At 39.1% G+C, this 21,452-nt stretch overlaps 1 protein-coding gene across 1 annotated transcript; it reads right to left on the reverse strand.

The window, feature by feature from the left end:
* Positions 1-15,978: 15,978 nt before the first annotated feature.
* Positions 15,979-19,766, reverse strand: HOXB4 (homeobox B4). The gene is made up of 2 exons (XM_026669530.2): positions 19,282-19,766; positions 15,979-17,662 (listed from the first exon to the last, which is right to left on the reverse strand). Exons 1-2 carry the CDS (start codon positions 19,688-19,690, stop codon positions 17,337-17,339), a joined length of 735 nt encoding a protein of 244 aa, XP_026525315.1. The 5' UTR covers positions 19,691-19,766; the 3' UTR covers positions 15,979-17,336.
* Between the last annotated feature and the right edge of the window lie 1,686 nt (positions 19,767-21,452).

Genomic DNA, 21,452 nt, shown 5'->3' on the forward strand with positions numbered 1-21,452 from the left:
TTTCACCATTGGCCTTCCTTATGTGATATTTATCACAATTCCTATGCTAAGAAATGAATACCCCTTCCACCCACCCTCCCTCCCTCCCTCCCTTCCTTCCTCCTTTCCTCCCTCCCTCCTTCCTTTCCTTCCTTCCTTCCTTCCTCAAATTAACTTTGAAATCAACCTGGAATTAGGGTTCAAATGGGCTTGCTTCAGATGTTAGTCTTTCGGTGGTAATACACCAGAGACAAAGGAAGAGATTCATGTGCAGTCGGAGATCTGAAGGCCAACCTCCCATCTTCAACCCCTGCTCTCCGCAGCTGCCTGCAGCTGGCGCTTACTCCCCAAGAGCTCAGAGGTGGTGGTCTCATAACAAAGGGCTCTCCTGGTTTTGTAGAGCTGGGTGCTTTAGTCTTCCATTTTAACAAACCAGCTCCCCGCCCTGTAATGCCCCCAAATTTGGAACCCATCTCAAGTTAATCTGGTTCAAGTCCTTTTGATTAGTGAGCGGCTCTGTTATTTCCCCCCCCTCTCCCTTCCCTCCTCCTCCCTCCCCTCCTCTCTCTCATGTCTGGAAGTAAAATGCAAACACAGTAGACCACACTGTTCTTAAGGAAATGAATTCCTTTCAAATAAGGACAGGAGAGCAATGTAAACCTACTTTAAAAATGTTTCTGTGTTTAAAAAAAGCATTCTTCTCAAAGGCTGCTTAATGAAGGATATTTTCTCTTTTCATATATGATTTACCTTCATGTACATGTACTTTGCTCAATGTTTGATAACACATCATGTTTTAATACCCATACTAGTTATGTTATTATTTAGTTTTCCTAAACACAAATACTTCAGGATTGAAGCAAATGGACCACAGATTTCAGTCACTTACTTGTCTGCTCCTGTTAATAATCCAGCAATGCTTTTCATTCTTTCCTTCTTTCCTTATTCTTTAATAAATCCTGTTCAAAGTGGGCTTATTGCAAATCAAGGATATTTTTATCTCCATGATTCTGTTAAGGAATACTTACTTCTGCAACCTTTAACAAATTCATTATTCTCCTAAAAACACTCAATCAATCAAGACTTTGGGAAAATATGACCCCAAACCAAAGCACCCCAGGGTGTTTTAATGTTGGTAGGGAGGACTCAATGAAGCAATCTCCTGCACAAACTTTTTAGAACTGAATGGGAATTATTCAACTTGATGAAGCTTGCCTACAAGAACTTCCCGCTGAATTGTATACAAGATACTCAGGGTCATGGCCTTACATCTGGAACTTGGTAACTCATTCTCAGATACACTAACTTCAATTCTTCTGGTTTAAAATGGCATACTCTAATATAAAAATAAATTTATCACTTTATATGAAGCAGAGCAATTTTGCTTTCCTCTGTTAATATCCCCTTTGGCTTCTTCAGCACTTTTTCAACCACAGTTACAACATTAAATTAACCTACCTATGAGTAAGTCTTACTAAAGTTAATGGACTTATTTTTAAGAAGGCTCACAGAATTGTAATTTCTCACTTGGAAATGCATCTCTAACTATCTTCTTTTGTGCTTCAGTGGAATCTGTGCAAAGAAGCTCTCATGGAATCCTACCCAAAGAATAAAAGAATGGTTCCTTTGAGCTATTACACAAATGCTACATTTATTATTTGAAAAAAAATTCTGCTAATTTACAAGGTGAAGTATATCTCAGGTGACCAAATTGCTACTTGGACTACTTTTAGTAATTGCAGTATTAAATAGTCCTTACTTGGTTGTAAAGTCCATTAATATGAAATCATCCCACTATCATTGAACTAAATAGTCAGATCATGGTTTCCTGAATAGATAAGTTGAATATACTCCCTTTAATCCCTTATTATTTTCTGGCTGGAAATGTAGGTCTCAGAGTTACTTAGAAGTAAGCTATCTAAAAGTTGGAGGATTGGTTTGGAAATATTTGCACATATCTAAGGAGAAGCATATACATGCATTACTTTACTGTATTTATTTTGGAATTACTCCTTGTTTGCTTGGTTTTTAAGAGACCAATCACAGAAAAATGCCTCTATTACTGAGTTTCTTAGTTTACCCACAAAACTGTTTGTGGGCACACAAAGAGTGGGTAGAATTATAGCTGTCAGGTATGAACTATGTCTTCTTCTCTCCACTTTATTCTGGCTTGTGGTTGTGTTTGGTTTAGTGTGGCTCTGAAGCACAGAAGTTCTTCTTAAGCCGTGGTCTAGGTTTCCAGATGCTAATGGCAAACTGTTCTAGCATGTTAGAAAAGATTACCTTAAGGTGTTCTGTAATCCAGAAATATTTGCATGATCAACCTTGCCAAGACCTTAAAATATATTTATATGTTTTGGAAACAAGTGGAACAAACTGAAGGGTATATTGCTAGAATCTCTGGCGAATTATCTCAAATGAATCATTTCCTATGGATCTGGAAAGTGGCTTACGTCCTTTGAAACTTACAACAATTGTTATTGCTACAACTCGCTTACTCGAGCTCTTCTTCCTTTTAAGCAGTGAATTTCAAACATTTTTCTACTCTATCAGATTTATTCTGATTAATTAAGGAGGGAAGCAACCTAGAATTAAGGAGAAACTTCCTAAACCATGAGAACAATTAACTAGTGGAACAACTTGCATCTAGAAGTTGTGGGAGCTTCATCACTGGAAGCTTTTAAGAAGAGACTGGAAATTCATTTTTCTGAAATGGTATAGGCTTCCTGCCTGAGCAGGGGGTTGGACTCGGAGACCTTCAAGGCCCCTTCCAATTATGTTATTCTGTTATTCTACTGTTCTCCATAGGTTATCAGGCAGGAAGGCAATTTGTTGTTTGATTACCTACCCTCAACTTTATTTTAATATAAAACTCAAGGTTCTTTAATATAATAGAGAATCACATATTGAAACAAAAGAAAAACACTTGTCATGTTTTGAGAAGTTAATATGTTCCTAACCTTGTGCTTTTGTCCCAATGCTTCTCCCAATAGGTGGCATATGTGATTCTCAGGCTGAAGAACAAAGGCTGTGACCCAAGGTTATCTAGATCAATGGTTCTCAACTTCAGCAGTTTTAAGCTATGTGAACTTCAACTCCTAGAATTCCTATTCCCCCCTCCCCCCAAAGATATTTGCTGGGGAATTCTGGGGGTTAAATTTCACACAGCTTAAAGTTGAGAAATACAGACCTAGGAGTCCTCTTAGCCCCTATTGTCTCAAAGGTGCTTTTTCAAGAGGCAACTGGACCTTCTGGTTTTCTCTGAAAACATTTCACTTCATATCCAAGAAGCTTCTTCAGTGGAAACGTCTTCAAAGAAAAACCAGAAAGTCCAGTTGCCTCTTGAAAAAGCACCTTTGGACAACCATGACCCAGATGACTGAGAATAGATGGTTTAGGAGGAGTGCAGGAAGATTTATTTAAATTGCTTCTTGTTACTGGCTTATCAAAATATGCGTATACTGTTAATTCAGTTCTTAGTAGAAGAAGGTATGCTATCCTAGTTCTTCAAGTTTAAGAAATAAATATTGATTATAAATAACCCAAGAGAAGAATTACAATATAATTACCTTTGTTATAATATGGTGACTAAACGTGAGGCTGAGATTTCAAAAACCCTTATAACATAATCCTATATAAATAGCTAGAAATATGCCTATTTGTCTCAGTGGAACATAAGTCTATAAAGCTTTGTAATCTTAGCTGTTGAAAAAATGCTTTGGATATTAAATGAGGCTTGTTTTAAAATTAAATGGATATAGAATTGGGGAACTGGGTTCTATAGAGACAAAATCCAAGAAGTCCAATGGGAATTTTTAAAATGTTGCAAAGAAAACATTGTTTTTCTCTTTCAGTAGCTTTGCTCTGCCAATTTAGTTTCAGTTTGGTTGTTATTCAGATCACAGTTAAGGGGAAAGTTACCTTTGCACAGATAACCCTGTCCAAATGAAGATTGCAAGTTTTCCAATAATATTGAGAAGGGGGGAATTGAAAGCTTCCCTAAACCTCCTCTTTGGAAAAAAAACAACAATTCATAGGGAAGAAGCCCCAACACTGAAGGATTTTTTTCAATAATGTTTAATATATAAATTCTAAAGTACTGTTGATAGAAATAGAAACTTGGAATGAACTCTGAATCTAACAACAAAAGGGGGATGTCTGTTTATATGCATCAATGGAAGAAGTAATCAATAAACTAGGAAGTATGTGAAATAGTATATATCTCATTTCTATGTTGAACTTCTGTAACAGCAGTGCTAATTTAGCAGGGTACTGGAGACCAACCAAGCTAATAAAAAAGTATGCACCTATAATACAAAGGAAGATGATAATGATTTTACAGATTTTGTTACAGTTTGCAGAAAAGTACTTCAGCAGCAAAGTTATTATAGTGTCTGATCAATAAATAAACCGATAATTAACACAAATAGGGAAATGTGTTATGATTTAATGAAGCAGGATGGCCAGCAAATACAATGATATAGGTTAGAATAAACCCCAGTGAGACTTTTTGGGGGAAAGGAGAGGGATGGAAAGGAGGCAAGGTCGATTCCCCCAGGAAAATGATATCAGAAAGAAAAACTGATACAAAGGAATGGGAGTGGGGGCAGAGAAAAAATATATTTATAGGTGGGGAGGGGTGGAAAGAACAGAAAAAAGGAAGGGCTGACCTCTCTGCATCCCTACCAGGGCTGTTTGTGTTATTCACCTTGCTGCCTCATTTTGTGCTAGGCACTGTGCATTTTCTGCATCTTCTGCAAGAATTTGTCTAGCTTCCATCTCTGAAATATTTTGGCTATAATCCAGCAGAGAAACTTTTTGCCCTAAGCCCAGGAAATAAACAAACCAATGTGCGTTTTTCGCTTGGAAGTCGAATCTAAGGAAATGAGAAAAAAACTCTGAAGTATTTTCCAAAGTTACCCAGGCTTGATGAGGTTGGATTTCCATTTGCTGCAAGAACCTCAGAAGGAAAAACACATTTCAACTCTCATTCCAACTCTTCTAGAGCCCATTCACATCTCTCCTTTTTTTTATAATAGAGGTCAAATTCCCCCAAACCCTGAGAGAAACTGGATTTGATCAGTGTAGTATGCAAGAATTCCTGCAGAATTAGAAAGGGTGATTAATCAATTCACATTACTTTGTAGAAACTTGCACTTTTAAAATAGCCCTAAGCTATTATCTTACATACAAGATTGGACCTTACTGAAGTAAGTCTCACTGAATTCCACAAAGTGGCTTCTAAGTAGACATGCATAGGATTGCACCTAAGTAAAGAAATAGCTTTTCTTTCACATCCTTTCTTCATTTTTCTCTTAGTTCCCTTCCTTTATACCTTACTTGCATATTCACAAATCAAAATATTACCTTGAAATAATAAGGTAGGAAGGAAGATACTTTCTTGTCATTATTCCAGGTTAATGGAAGTCATCAGGTTGACCGAATGGCCTAATTTAGTGGCTTGTCCTAGCAGATAAGACTAAAAGAGCATTATTTGGGCAATAGGTGAGCAAAGCAAATCAGAACCTCCGAACCTCGCCTGCCAGCTTTCTCTTTCTTTCTTCCAGTGGTTGCTTGGCCATCTTTCTAGTCTCGGCCTTGCTCCTGGTATTGGTGTTGCTCTTGGTGATGGCGGCAACATACTTCCCATTGAAGGACTCCGCCCAGTCTGACTTTCACCTTTCCCATTTGAGCTCTTTGAGGAATGGCCAGCTCCTTGAGTCAGCCAGAAAGCTGAAAGGTCACTGGCGGGTTCTACCACTCAGCTGGACCAGCCTCACTCTGGGGCTGCCCTTCTGCATTTCAAAGAGGGCCACCTTTGCTCAGAATTTTGGAGCTCTTATGCTCTTCCCTCTGATTAACTGCCGGAGGATAGTTTTGGCTGGAGATTTCAAGGACTATACATTGTCTACCAGTGGTGCCTGGAGAAGCGCTCTCCAGCAGTTCTCCCCTCCAGCCTAATTCCTTTCCACAAAGCCAAGGAAAGGAAAGCAAGCCAGGAGAAAATTCGCCGGCAACATTCGAGAGGCTTGGGGTTGCAGGAGTCCAGTGAATGAGGCCTGCAAGAACCGCCCGCATGCACAATGCGTATGTATGCATTGGCTGTTTAGAAGGAAGTGCTAGCAAGTTTAAGGAGTCTTAAATCTCAGGTAAGTGAGCAGAGGTTGGTAACCTCAGTCCCCTTAGCATATTGTTCAGGCGCCCAATCCTCGGAATTTCAAGGAAAAGTCCCACCCTACCCTCCCAGCTATAGTACTTTATTATTATAGAGGCCATTCTTATTAAGGAGTCCCGAACACGAGTCCTGCGCTGTCCCGAGCATGGTTGTTCCGCAGCGCAGAAACGAATAAGCCTATGGGCAAATATCCTTAAATAAAGGGAGAAAAAATATTCTTGCCAGAGGCAAGTACATGGTTGTAAACTGGAGGCTAGGGAGAAGGGAAGGCCTCCGGTACAAAGTTCATGCTGGGTTTTCCATTGTTGTCTCAACGCGGGGTCTCTATCGCGGATTTGGAAAGGGATCATCTATTGTTCTGCCGGAGCCTCGAATGAGGAATTAAACAACGCACACGCGCGCGCGCGCACACACGCACATAGAAATATATCCGGCTTATTCCAGTATACTAAACCAGTCCTCCCAAGCTCTTATTTTAGGTGCAAGTCTTTTTCACGCACAGGCGGATTTTTGCATCCCAGCTGGTTTGCCATTGTCCTTTTCGGATAAATTGTCGATTTGACATTAAGAGTTCTTTAAACTTTTGCCCGATTTTTCAAAGCGCTTTAGGCAAAATCCACGGAGACTTCTATCTTCCCCAGACTTTTAAGTAAATGGGAGACATTTATTACCAAACAGGAAAACCTCTCAGTGGATTGGGTCCCTCGTCTTTCTTGCCCAGATAACAGAATTTAACCCTGGCAGCCAAACCCCAAACTCCCGCTGACCCATCTTGTTGGTGTTTTTTTAAAATCAGACTTGGCAAACAAAATTTCTCTCCCCAAGATTTCAAACTGTACTTTAATAATATTTAATATTTTCCATGATCCTTTGGATTGCTCAAAATTTATACAAATCTCTTCTTAATTGGTAATCACAGTTGCTTTAATTTAAGACTCCCAGCTATACAGTTTTCACATTAGGTTTTGATATATTACAGTAAATCGTCTGAAATAATCAACCGTGGGAGAGAGAGGGAGAAGGAACGAGAGAGGGAGAGAGAAAGAGAGAGATTCTGAAAGATCACACATCATTTTCGTTTGAGAAATGATTTACCTCGGACAGTGCTATAAACAACACAACTCTCTCCCAAAGACACACACACACACATACACAATGGGAGAAGGTCTGTTGCTGCTGACATGTTTATTGTAATAAATCAACAGGGAGAGAGAAATGACAAAAAGAAAAGGTTTGAGGATATGTATGTACATATATTCTCTCTCTCTCCTCTCTCTCACTCTCTTTCACACACACACACACACACACACACACACACATACAATGAATGCCTACATGGGTATAAATATACACACCACCACGGGGTGAAGAGAAATGGGAGAAAATGAAGATGGCTATTTGTCACATTTTACGACAATAACATTAATAACAAACAATAAATTTACATGGACATACAGACTGAGAGGCAAGAAGAGATCTCCCGCTACTTACAATAAGTCCAGCCCTCCGCGTGGCTTCTTGCTTCCTGAGAAATGTTTTATTGCAGCTCTCTCTCTCTCTCTCCCTCCCTCCCTCCCTCCCTCCCTCTCTCTCTCTTTCTCTCACATACACTTCCTCTCTCTCTCTCTCTCTCTTTCTCCCTTTCCCCCCACCTCTGGAATACGCTTTTGTGTGTGTGTGTGTGTGTACAAGAAAGAGAGAGAGAGAGATGGAGGGAGGGGGTAGATTTTTTTTTAAGGACAGTTGAATTTCACGTCAGACACAAGGAGTCCATGTCTACGATTTTCCTGACGAATACATATCTATTCTGCAACCTCTGCATTAATTATTTAATGAATCACATGACTTGGGGAGGGGTGGGGGTTCTTTCCCTAGCTCTCCCCCTCCTACAACGCGCCCCCCCTTCCCTAGCCACAGAAAGGGCCGTTGTGACCTCCTCCTGGAATGCTGAAGTTGTCCTTTTGTCTACACACATACTCACCCCATTTCTCTCACCATATACATGAATACATTCATACAAAGGTATTCATTTCTGTTTATACACATTGGTTGGATTATTTTGTAGAAATATACCAGAGAGATTGTAGCATTAGCAAACCAATGGGAGGGCTTCATTAAAAAGACACGTGTTACAAATAACATATCCATAAGTTTAAGCAGATAGGGAAATGCACATTTGGATACTTTTTGCTCAATATTCTCAGGAGCTCACAAACCTTTTAAAAAAGATATTCAATTTCTTTCCTTATATCTTTTTTTGTCCTACATTATTTTATTACTTTTTCATTCCTTTGTTCTCCTCATTTTCTCTTCCTATATGCTCCCCTACACTGAGTAGCCTTACCTTTTCTCAGTAACTATAGCACTAATACAAAGTATTCCAGAAGGATTTAATCTATTGTCTATATCCAGAGCAAAGTCAATATTAAATAATAACAGCAACAACCATAATACTAAGTATAAGCTGACCATATTCAGTTGTACAGAATAGGAACTCCCATGGAGTTGGAATTGATAATGGAAACCTGAAAATTAGTATTTAATTTAGCTTTTAGCAATCAGGCTGAGAATTACTGTAGTTGTAACCAAACACAATTTGGGAACTCAAGTTGGAACAGACAGTTAAACCCACACAGGAATTGTATTTATTAGAAGAGTCTATGCAAAAAATGATCCTCCACTTTAAAGCATATCTATGTTTTTTGCAAATGTCTGAAAACAGTTGTATTATGCATATAATAAAAAATACACAAAAGAATAGTTCCCTTTTATATAGGATCAAGGTTATTATTTTTTAAAAATATTCCCTCCTCCCCTCTTATTTCAAATGGTAAGATAATAATGATATCTTTTATCCAAACAATAGGCTCAATAGCAGCCAGGGAACTAGAGGTGTAAGTAGGCAGTTAAATCAAATCAAACAAAGGTGCAGGGGGAGGTTGGGAGGGGAATAAAGCCTTTGCAAGAAATCTCTCTCTCTCTCTCTCTCTCCCCCACCGCCCCTCGCATGCCCGCGCACATGGACATATGCATGTGAATACATGTGCATAGATGTATCTGTGATGAACACATAAATGATAATTTGACCACTGAGTTCCATTTTCGCTTTGGTTGGTAAATGCTTTTGACAAAGGTAACCTGCAGTAATTCTCTGAAAGTGAAAACGCATTTTAGGCAGGACTTAATAAAAGATTTAGAAAACACTTTGATCTTAAGGTCTGTGTAACAAAAGGATCTTGAAAAGCATGAGGTGTTCAACCTTTCTGGATGGCTAGTATCACTGGTTCTACTGAAGCAAACCTTGTGCTAACAATGGAAGAGGGGGAGTTGATTGCTTGATTTTGAGTCATAAATAGGCATTGTTTTTTTTATTTTTAGAAAGCAATATTCAGGTTGAAAGAATATAGAAAATAATGGCTGGATCATGAAACCCTTCCTGATAATTGTAGCTAACATCTTAAATTTCATTTGCATTGAAACATGTTAGTTCAAGAATGTTTTGACATAAGCATAAATATAGTGATTGAATTGGGTTAAATATTAATGTGGTTTTCACTCAGTCATACCTTCAAAAAAACCATAAGTGATGTAACCAATTGTAATTCCTAATTCACCTCTACTAATCTATCAATTGCATCTCAACCTAAAATATTTTGATGTAGGAAGTAAAATTCAAAGAGAAATCCAGTTTTGACTTGAGAAGTAACCAATTTTTAAAAATGCAGTAGGGATTTTAAAGAATTAACTTGACCTCAGAATACAATGTAGAATTTTCAAACCTTCTGAGTAAGGGAGGGAGCAAGAGAGTGAGCGAAGAAGGGAGAGTTATTTATAAGAAATAAAAAAGAACAAGGAAAACCAAGAAAAGATTCTATAATCTTTGTACAACGAAGAAAGAAAAAATCCATCTGCTTCTCCCTCCTTCCTTCCTCCCTCTGTCCTTCTTTTAAAAAGAGCAACTTTGATATTAAAAGACTTTCTGTCTTTTACAGTTCAAAGGAAAGGAAGCGTCTTTCCTTCACCCTGGTAGGTGCGAGAAACGAGAGGGTTTTTCTCTCTCTGGAGATAAAATGAACATTTATATAGGGGGAAAGGCAGATTGATTTACGAATTTAAACACACTGGTTTTATTGGGGATCATAAATCTGTCAAGGGAGTTACTGATCAAACTGAGAATGTTCCCAAACCCCACACTCTGGCTAGCCTCAACTACTTGCTTCTTTCTAGAGAGAGAGAGTGAAAGAAAGAAAGAGAGAGAGAGAGAGAAGAGAGGGAAGGGAGGGGGGGAGGGAGGAAGGACCATGACATAGATCTGAAGAAAGAAGAAACACATGCTTTGAGCTTGATTTGAAGCAAACACATGCACACAGGTAGCAGGGTTTTTTCAAACTTTTTTTCAAACTTTTTTCTTATTTCCCAACTCTGAATGAGTCTTTGAATGTGTTGAGCTATCATTCCCAAAATAAATGGAGATAGTAATTTAGTAAAGCACATGTGAAAGCACTGGGGAGGCTGAAATAATACTACATGGCAGAAAGGGAAGAGAGTGAGTCAGAGTCCTTGGCCTGACAACCAAAGATTCCTGGCTTCAGACTGGTAGGCCCCAATTGTTGCATCTAGAAAGTTTTCTTTCTAGAACTATTAACAAAGCACAGGGCAGAGTCCAACACTTCTGGAGGATTCAAGGGCATATTTTTTTCACATGTGCCTGCTAGCTAGTTTTCTTGGTATGTCAAAAAACAAGCATAAGATGTGACTGACAAAGAAAGCATGTGTGTGTGTGTGTGTGTGTGTGTGTGTGTGTGTGTGTTGTGAAGGAGAGAGGGTAGAGGACATATGTTCTCTCTCTCATTGATCAGTTTTCCTACATATTCTAGCTTGCCTCAACTGCCTATCCCCCAAATGTCCTGGGCTATAGTTCCCATCACTTGTACTTTTAAAACATTTGAAAGGTGGCCTGAGGTTTTCTTTCTTTTTTTTTCTTTCCCTATTCAACAAGATGCATGTAGCAAAAAAAAAAAAAAACCTTTATTAATCACTACTTATCTGGAAGTTAGCTTTCCTTGTGGAGGGAGGGGGCACTTTTGGGTGATCTTTAAAGAACATTTTATGCAGCCCAAAGCAAGCAGAGGTTTTGGTCATGGCTTTGAGGTACCTAGTTCTATCTAGGTACAGACTGCAACCCTGTAGTTCCTATGTTTTTACTTAGGTAGGTTTAAATGGCCTTAGACCAGTTTAAAGCAATTTTGGAGTCTCAATTGGCAAAGATTAGTCTACCGCCTGTCTTGTGTTTTATAGCAAATCTTTCATGGATTTCCATATTTATAGCTCTCACTTGGCCTTGCAGGTGGGGAGGGATAAGATCATCCATTGATTTGATTTATTTACACTCCTTTGAAAAATAAGCGCCTTTACTACTTTCTTTGCCTCCTATAGCTAGAGTATCAGAAACAAGATAAAAATGCTGCTACATTTCATGCCTTAATTCTTTACAAAATTTTGTAAAATCTCCAAACATTTACAAGTATTTCTGAATTGACATTCCACAATTTCATTAGAAAAAAGAAAAAAGAAAGAAAAGAAAAGAAACAGAGAAAAATGGACATCAAGTAGGGTAGGGAAATAAAGACAAAAGATGGTAAGACCGCCATTCTAATCTCCTGGCTATTATAGTAGTCAAGAAATATATTTATCAAACTCTGGACCACCAAAGCTTTATCAGGCAGGAGGGAGAGAATGAGTTGTTAAAACATTTGAAAGACAGTGGAGATAATCTTTCTCAAAAAGGATGAGGAAGACAGTGAGAGGAGGATAAAACCTTCCCTCTACATTCTTGTTGGTGAATCTTAAGGGGGTTATGAAAGACATCTAGTCATCAAATGCTATGTTGTTCTTGCAGGGAAGAAAAAAATGAAAGAATCAACAAACTGAGAAGCAAGGCAAAGCATTGCTACTTCTACAACCATCATTGTGATTCTTGTTGCCACCTCTGATGATGACAAAGTAATATCCAGGTACTTTGGGACAGAGAAATTGTCTTTATTCATAATTAAATTCAAATAGGCCAAAGTAAGATGAGCGCACATTAAATTAATCTCCATCAATCAAATCACTCTAACTTTTCCACAACTCCCATTCATTGTGAAAGAGGACTTCTCTTGGGATTCTTCCCTCAGCAGCAAAACCTATCCAAAAAAACCATTCAGACAACATAATACAGCTACAGGAAAAATTAACAAGATCTACAAGGAGCAGAAGGAAATCTGGGGGTGAGAAAGGTGTTGTGAAATGGCTGCTTTTTCTGAGAGTTTTCAGGTTGGCCTCCACAGTTTGATTTAGCCTATGCCTGCTTCTGTGTGAGCCATGCTATATGGCACAATGTCCAGTCCTGAAAAGGTCAAGGGGTTTGGAGAGGTCATTCTGTAGTTGCAATACCAGGCTAATCATTCAGAAAATGTGTCCCTTGGATGAACTCAGCACTCACTCTGCAGCTCACCAGGGTCAAATTTTAACTGTGTTTGTTTAATATAAGTCTTCTCCACATTGAAATGTAGATGGATAGATGATAGATAGATAAATGATAGATAGATAGATAGATAGATAGATAGATAGATAGATAGATAGATAGATGATGAATGGATAGATACGCAACAATCTATATCGCTTATGTCTCTTCCAACAAATATTAAAAACTTCATATAAAACATACCAGACACATGCATTTTAGCAGCAATTTACTAGCTGTGCCTCCTTTTTCCAAATTGCAATTTTAAACTGTATTATCTTATACCTGGGAAAAAAGATTTATAGGAAGCACAAAATCTATAGAGAAATAAAAATAGGAACCTTCTTAATTCTGATGCCTTCTGTGTTATCAGTTCTACCAAAATCAAGAAAATTGTATTAAAACAAATAAACCTTGCACAGGAAACTAAATTCTAGAAATCTCACATGATCAGGAAACAAATTAAATTAACTCTGTTTGTTCCTTAGTTCTTTTGGTGAAAATAAAAACTCCAGAACTGCAAATTCAATGAAAACACTTACGGAAAATTAAGACCACAGTACTTGGAGGTCATTGCTTTGGAATGAACAAGTCGACAAAGAATCCAGCTTCTTTGCTTCATGGGATACAATTTTAAGAGAAGACAGTTGACATTGTCCCTGCCCCCTTTCTTTCTTAAAACCCAAGCAATATGCAGTTTCAAAAGAGCAAACCAAGTTTTAAAATAATATCTATATATAGGTATATTATTTTATATATATTACCTTTTTAGCTTCACAGGATTTTTTTCCAGGTGTTTAAAGCTGATCGTGTTCATATTTGAAGTCAAGTCTTCCATTAAAATAAAAAAATGTTCAATTTTTAATGTATATTTCAGAGAATATTATCTCCTGGAAGATATCTTAAAAGATTCAAGGCTCCCGGCTGCTCTCTTTTTTTTCCCAACAGAAGGTCTGTAGAGGTTTGCTGTTGAATAACAATAGGAAAAGGATAAGTATTTGAAGAAAAGAAATGATTAATGATTTTTTCCGCATAATTCTCACATTTTTCTCAGCCCCTGTCTGCTTTCAATGCCTGTGGACTTTCGGAGGCTATAGAAATCCCCACCCTAAAATCTATTCACAGTCTGCAGCTTTGATTTTATTCTATAGTAGCTACATTCTTACCAGTATATGCTTTAAAGTTTTGTTTGGGGTAAGTAGAAGGGAGAAGACTTGTGGTTGCCCTAAACAGTTTGAAGAGAACCCCTTCAGCATCACAGAAATCAAGAGAAATTAAAACAATGTGGTCTAGCTACCACCAGTCCTGGGGAGTTGGGAGCGGTGGGGGGGGGGGGTTGGTAATCAAGCTTACAAAACATTTGCTCCACTTCAGTACGGCAATAATATGAAATCAGTATGGAATACAATTGTAATTTTCTTTTGAGCCTTCCTCAAGCTATCACCACCAGATGTGTTCTGAATATTCCAAAAACAATAAAAATCTACCAAATACTTGAACTGACATTTTCCTCAAGTTTTAATCCATAAGAAATATGGGGTATGGGAATTAATTAAATGTGTTGTTATAAACAAATTCTGCTTTCTGTAGGTGCACGGTGCATGTGCTTCCCTCTGTTCAAGCATATATAACTGTCCCAAGATATCTGCAGACACCATATTTACTTATAAGTTAGTCTCATTCATTTCCATAACAAAGGATCTGTCGCAGGTTTATTTATTTATTTTATTTATATATCAGATTTAGAAACTCTCCATCTGACTCACAGAGTGACTCCGGGGTGGTGTACATGATTCACAGCATTATGGCTGTTTTTTGAGTTGTAGTTCTATTAACAAGCAGTTGTTTAACCGGACAGTGCACAGTGTTTAGCAACCCCAAATTTCTTAGTAAATGATTAATTAATTCTTAATTTGATTTAAAAATCAAAATCAATGAGACTTAAGTTTGCAATTATTCACTGAGGTATCATAGAATTGAATGACTTTAAATACAACTAAATTTTCATGAGGTCAGGAATTTTTGCTTCAACTTTGATATATCTATTTATTTATCTGCCTATCTGTCATATGAAAGCTGGGCAGTACAATTATAACAGATCCTGTAAAACTAATGGGATCTGCTTGTTAGGAGTTGTTTTAAGTCTCATTGATTTCAGTTGGTCTGCTCTAAGGATGACCAGGTTTGGATTCAACTTATTAAAATTATATTAAAAATAGACATGTGGACTGTAAATAAATCCTACTGAGATGCATGTTTTGATAATACAATAAAGCAGTAAAATAACACTCAGTTTGAATAATGGATAAAAAAATATAGCCTAAAGGAAGGTTATAGAATAGTTAACTCTCCCATGGAAATTACTTTCTCTGAGGCATTTCTCAGGGTAGAAAGCAAGCAGAATTTCTCTTGCACAAACTCCATTAAAATGAATGTGACCTTCAGGTTTTCTGGTAGAGAACTTCTGGATGAATTCTACCAACATGATCAAATAAATTAGGACCTACATTAATGGTATAATTCTTCTCCCACCCACGCACCCCCTGTGTGTGTGTGTGTGTGTGTGCATGTTTGTGAGTTTTAAGAAGAATTTAAGAGTTTTCTTTACTTGTACCACCACCATATACATCCAGCCACATAAACACATACACTCACACAGAGTTTGTAACTTGGAAGTGGAATGCTATTTCATCCTAAACAGTATTTTCAATACTTTATATGGGAAAGAAAATGAAAATTAATACAAGAGCTATGGAGCACAAAAGAAGTCATTTGTCTTCTTGATTATCTATTTGCTTGTCAGAGTTTGAGCTATTGCAATGGCTGGCTCCTTTGTAATATAAAAATACACAGAAAAACCTGCAAACACCAAGAAACATCTGTGCAAAAATTATGATCATAAAATGCAGTAAATACCTTAAAGAAGGTAGCTTTTTTTACAAAAAGAAAAAAGAAGAAGAGAAGGGATAAATCTCATGGAGAATGTAAGTCTGCCCTCTTAGTATCAGTTATCAGGTAGAAATCTAATACTGTGATATTTTTTGAACCAGTTTAAAAAGAAAAATGTAACCACCCTGATACATACTTACAAAATAAATCATTCTTTCTAAGCCTGCACAGTAGGAAAGGAAAGTACAGCCTATGGTCAAGCATTTTTCATTTGTCAGAGAAGTTTAGGTTTAAAAATTGACAGTTAAAATCTGCTACAACCCAAAAGCGGTGGAATTTACATGGAAAGGGGAGGTGAACAATCATAACAAAGGAACCCTGTCAGTATTCTAGCTGCTGTAAACATATTCTAAAAACACAGAGAGTCGTGTTCACAATAAAATGTTTTATTTTGTGGTTTTCTATATACATGTTTGCATGGATATCACACAAAACAGCAAGGAGTAATTATACAAAAGCAAAAGAAGGAGGCATCTTCTCTTCCTCCACAGAGTTCTCTAGCGTTACCTCATTTTGGAATGTCTTAGAGGGAAGGAAGGGAAGGGAAGGATTTGTGCCTGTGAAAAAAGGATGGAGGGAAGGTACAGAGGTCGTATATATGTCTTCCCTTCAGTCCTAACTTCCCAGGGGAATTCCCTGAAGTCCCATCTTTAGGCATACATTATTTGGTCCAAAATCGGGTATAAAGACACCAGAGGGGTGCTCTTATTTATAAGGCCCCCCTCCCATTTTAATGGCTACTGGAACACAGATGGCCTTATAATCAGCTTTATGGACTGAAATGCACAGCACTCTTGGCTTTCCATGTTTCCCATGTTATGTAATTAACCTGAAGAAGCCCCCACTTTAATGGCTTTATTATTTCAAGACCTCCTCCCTATTTTTTGTTGCTGTTGTTGCTCTTCTTGTTTTGTTTGTTCTTTTTGGGCCTTTTCCTTACTACATTTACCAGCCAATTATATCCTTAGAGGGTTTGGGGAAATGTCACTCCTCTGCCTTCCTTCCCCAATTTTAATCATCCCTCTATCCATAACTGCATTAAAACAGCTTTAGGTAGCCTTGATCAGCCCTTTGTCTTTAGGAAGGGTTGTGTGGTAGGTGAGGATGGATGGGGGGGGGCAGGGGCGGAGGGAGCAATAAGGATGGGATGCGAAAGGGGAGACAGAAAGAAAGGAAGATGGAGAGGGGGAGAGAGAGAGAGTCCAGTCCTCCTTAGGTGAAACCAAGCCTCATTTATTAAAGATGACTCTGGCTGTCGAGCTAATGGCTGGCATAAGGTCCTTCGTTTGTACGGGAGAGTAAACATGACAAATGGGCCCGAGTTTGGCTTGATTAAGGATGAAGAAGGGATCCATCTTAGCCAAATCTGGAAATCCCTACCTCTGATACAGTAGAACAGAGAAACTACCCCCAAACACAACCTGGCCAGTGAGAAACCACCCCCCTACTCCTTTGTTTCCTCTTCCTCGTATAAATAGTGATCCCACCCACCTCCCTCCCTATCCCCAATGACCCCCATCTTTCTTCTCAGGGAACAGTAAAGCGACAAAGCAACCTTCCATTCCATAATCACTTCTTAGCACAGGCATTCATATACACCCCGCCCCTCCAACACAGACACACACACACACACACACACACACACACACGCAAACACACACACAAACACACGAAGGTGCGCCCACGCGCACGCGCCCACACACACCCTCAGGTCGCGCTCAAGGATGGTTATAGGTTGGGGGTGGGTTTTGGGGTCGGCCCATTGGTTCGGTCCTGAGGACCTCCTGTTCCGCCTGGCACCGGCAGGTTGGCAGCAGCATTTGATCGGATCTTAGTATTGGGTAACTTGTGGTCTTTTTTCCATTTCATCCGCCGGTTTTGAAACCATATCTTGATCTGGCGCTCAGACAGGCAAAGAGAGTGAGCGATTTCCACCCTTCGCCTCCGGGTGAGGTAGCGATTATAGTGAAATTCTTTCTCCAGCTCCAGCACTTGCTGCCGCGTGTAGGCTGTCCTGGAGCGCTTGGGCTCCCCTCCGGTGTAACTGGGGTTGACTGGAAGAAGAGGCACAAAAGAAGTGGGGAGGAGGGAGGAGAAAAGAACAAGGGCGGAATGGGGGAGTGTGAAGGTTACTCTTCTGCCTCTTTAAAACAAAACAAGAACGGTCTTCACTGCTCTCAGTCTTCTGCAAGTGATAGTCAAGCAGACCACAAAAATAAATCGCAAACCGCAGGTCCCCGCCCCAAATCTACTCAAGATTTTGAATCAATCCTTCCTTCCTTCCTTCCTTCCTTCCTTCCTTCCTTCCTTCCTTCCTTCCTTCCTTCCTTCCTTTTCTCAGGGACATACCTAGGATGGTGTTCCAGGCTCAAATTTCTATCGGGCCCACCAGACACACATCCCATTGCATTTACTACAGTTTACTTCTGAATAAATCCACTCAGGATAGGATTACAGAAATGCACCCGTGGGTGTGGGTGGATGGAGAGAATGGACCACAGTGTTTTTAAAATGAAACAGGCTTAATTGGAAAATTTTAAGCAGAATAACTGTTCGACCTTCTTCTTGTCTTCCCGGAGTTCAACCCCTTTAATAAGGACTGGAACCTTCCCTCTTCTTCTGGCCTTACACAGCCTTAAAATGTATACATCCTGCATTAAAAAAAACTTCACTTCATTCTCACCCTAAAAGAGGGTAGCTGAGATCTTCAAAGCAGTTAAACAACAAGGCTTTAAAGTTAATCTATAATAAACTCATTAACTTACTATTGTTAGAGTGTTTGGTATCATTGCTGAGAAAGAGTGACAGCATTCCCTTCGTTAAATTATGAATAGCAGGCCACTTTTAAATTTAACGGCAATTATAAACAGAAATCAGAAAAAGAGGCCCCTATTTACACGTGCAGACTATCTAATAACGAATTCATCAACCATAGGAGTGAAATGTAGAGTGCAGTTAAATCTCGTCTTATTGGACTGATAACCAGCATAAGTACCTCAAAATCACTTTCAGCAAACAGGCATTAATAAACTCAGGGGCAGCAATTTAAGTGCCCCAGAGAAAAGTAATATTCATCCACGTGTACCAAAGAGTTAAGTGTGCACCCCAAAGTTTTATAAAGTTTCTGCTATCATGTAATATACTTTCATACTAAATCGTTTTTTCTCTAATTCCACAATATAGCCACCTTCAATGCTATGAAAAGGGATTGTGAAAAACCTTCAAGAAAGCGGCTTTTCAAGAGAGGAAAAAGAAACGTACAAATTGAGCTGTTAAAAATCCCATTCCTCCTTAAAAATTTTCCAGTGAAAAGGAAAGAAGGAAAGGAGAGGAGAGGAGAGGAGAGGAGAGGAGAGGAAAGGAAAGGAAAGGAAAGGAAAGGAAAGGAAAGGAAAGGAAAGGAAAGGAAAGGAAAGGAAAGGAAAGGAAAGGAAAGGAAGAAAGAAATTCTGGAGAAGGATGTTAACAGGGACTTCAAAGGCAGTTGGCCAAGAAGAGCAATAAAAATTTATGGAGGATGTAATTATAGCGCTCTGCAAACAGGGAGACCATAAATCTCCAAGGGGAATGGTTCTTTTACAGCGGGGGCAATAAGCCTTTTTTCCCTCTCTTCCCAACGAGACTTTGAGGTGCAGGTTAGTATAAAGCGAACAGCTCTTTAAGGTTCACTTACCCGTGCTAACATGAACCTTCTTCATCCAAGGATAAACTACCGGCTCTTTGCCAGGGCTTTGGTTGAGAGAGTTTTGGCTACAGGAAGGCGGTGGGCTTGGCGTGATGGATTCGCAAGTATGATTTGGTTCGGAGAGATGGTTCTGAAGTCCAGCCGGAGCATGCTGGCTCCTGGGGGAGAGGACCGGTGGCTGGTGCCCAGAGCCCTGACATGGAGGATAGGATGGTTGGTTACAGGCGGACCGCGCTGGGTACAACGCCTCGTGTTGGAAAGAGTTCTCCTGTCGCCTCTGGCCGCTGAAATATTCCGGAGTATGACTAGGAAGGTAATCGTGCTGGGAATATTCTTCGCATGGTGGGAATTTGGGGTCCACATAGTTGGAGTTGATCAAAAAAGAACTCATGGCCATTAATTTTGGAATTGCAAGAGCGCGCGCGCGCCGGCACGCACACTCTCGCTCACTCACACACACGCACACCCCAAAAATATACTAAAATTTATTCCTATTTCTTCACCCCCCCTCCCCTTCCCCCTTCGCCCTTCCTTCCCCTCCCCTTCTCGTTTTCCTGTTTCGCAGAGCCCTCCTACTTTTGCCGTCAACTGAACAAAGTTAGCTGTCCATGTGACCCCATGAACCAATGGTGGGGTAGCCTGGGATTCCCGGATAAGGAAATAATCAAGAAGGAGGAAAGGGGTGGGGGCGCACGTTTAGCCTTTCTGTTACCACCTCGCATTCAAGTTGAAAGCAAGTTGCTTCTAAGTCGATTGGATTTATTTTTATCTGTAAAATATATTCGGAATATAATTAGGATTCTGCATTGCGGTACGAATAATCGGTACTCTGCATTCCTTTTTGATATTTTAAAAATGATAGTAATATTTTAATTTCACACACAGACACCAAAATCGGGTATTTCATATTCCACAGACCCCAAAATCAGTAAGACACAAAATCCTAAACTCCCATTCCTGCCCGACCTGTCCGCGGATATTTTGTCAAAACACAATACATCCAATGTCTCTTTTCGTAGCGAATATTTAAAATCAATTTTTAAATCAAAGAAGTTTGTTGAGAACAAATATGAAACTGGAGTGAAAGGAACGGGGTCTATGGGGTATTCATTTTCTTGCCTCTACTTAAATTTTGTGAGCGAGTCAAACCAGTGGCAAAGATAGATAGAGGTTATTTGGGATCGATAGAAACATCATTAACCAATTCAAGTTACCCATCCTTTAAATGACAGCTAGCTTCTGGTTTAAACTGGTTCTCTTTCCCATATTTAGAAGATAAAAATCGTATAAACATTAAACAGAAGACAGAATTGGGACTAATTTCATCAGATTGTGAAGCGTATTAACTGAAGAAATCCGCTTTTTAAAAAAGTATAAAAAGAGGTTACAGGATTTCTATACAACGCAAATGCACGCTCATACGCATATTAGTGTGTGTGCACGGACAAACACCCCTAACACATATCCTGGGTATTCCTTTTCATTATACGAACTGCCCCGTCTTCCTTTTGTAAACTCCACGGGCCAGGGATCTGTTCCTTCTACTGTGATTTCAATGCAATAGGGGAAAATGTTTAGACGATAATTAAAAAAAAAACACCTGCGCAGCACCAAGGAGGAGGTGCACCAATGGCCACACACACACAAAAAGGAAAAATCTTCTTAAGAAACAAGTGTCTTTAACGATTTATTCTCCTTTCTTTCTCTCCTTCTTCTTTCTTTAAGGCTGGGCTCCACTCGCTCCGTAGGGTTTGTGTCAACTACATATTCCCCTAGATGCGAATTTGTGAGACAGCTTCTTTTACACAAATTCGGATCTACAGGGTACATACAGAAGACAGAGAGACCTTCTTTGCCAAAAAGGGAAAAAATGTTAGTTTTTCAGCCAAAAGTAATTGGCATTGGGAAAATCAATGGTCCAGTTTCAAAAGAAACTATGGAATTGTGGGCATTTATAAAATAGTGCAAATTAGCCAGAATCTGTAGTAGAATCCATTACAGTTTCATCTATTACAAAAGGGCATGCAGATTTTAAAACATAATCTGAAATTCAGGGGTAAAAGAGGATTAAAGAGGAACATTAAGTAGAAAGAAATTCATTCTGAATCTAATTCAACAAGATTTATCCTTTCACTAGAATGAAAATCACTCCTTTGCAT

The sequence above is a fragment of the Notechis scutatus genome, chromosome Z (genome assembly GCF_049901735.1).
Source record: "Notechis scutatus isolate UNSWTSFEM ecotype Mainland chromosome Z, rNotScu1.2, whole genome shotgun sequence".
In the NCBI taxonomy this organism is placed as follows: Eukaryota; Metazoa; Chordata; class Lepidosauria; order Squamata; family Elapidae; genus Notechis; species Notechis scutatus.

Coding starts and splice junctions, on each gene's coding strand:
- HOXB4 (XM_026669530.2), bottom strand. CDS start 19,690: ATGGCCATGAGTTCTTTTTTGATCAACTCCAACTATGTGGACCCCAAA. Junction 17,663..19,281: donor GAAGGTTCATGTTAGCACGG/GTAAGTGAACCT, acceptor CTCTTCTTCCAG/TCAACCCCAGTTACACCGGA.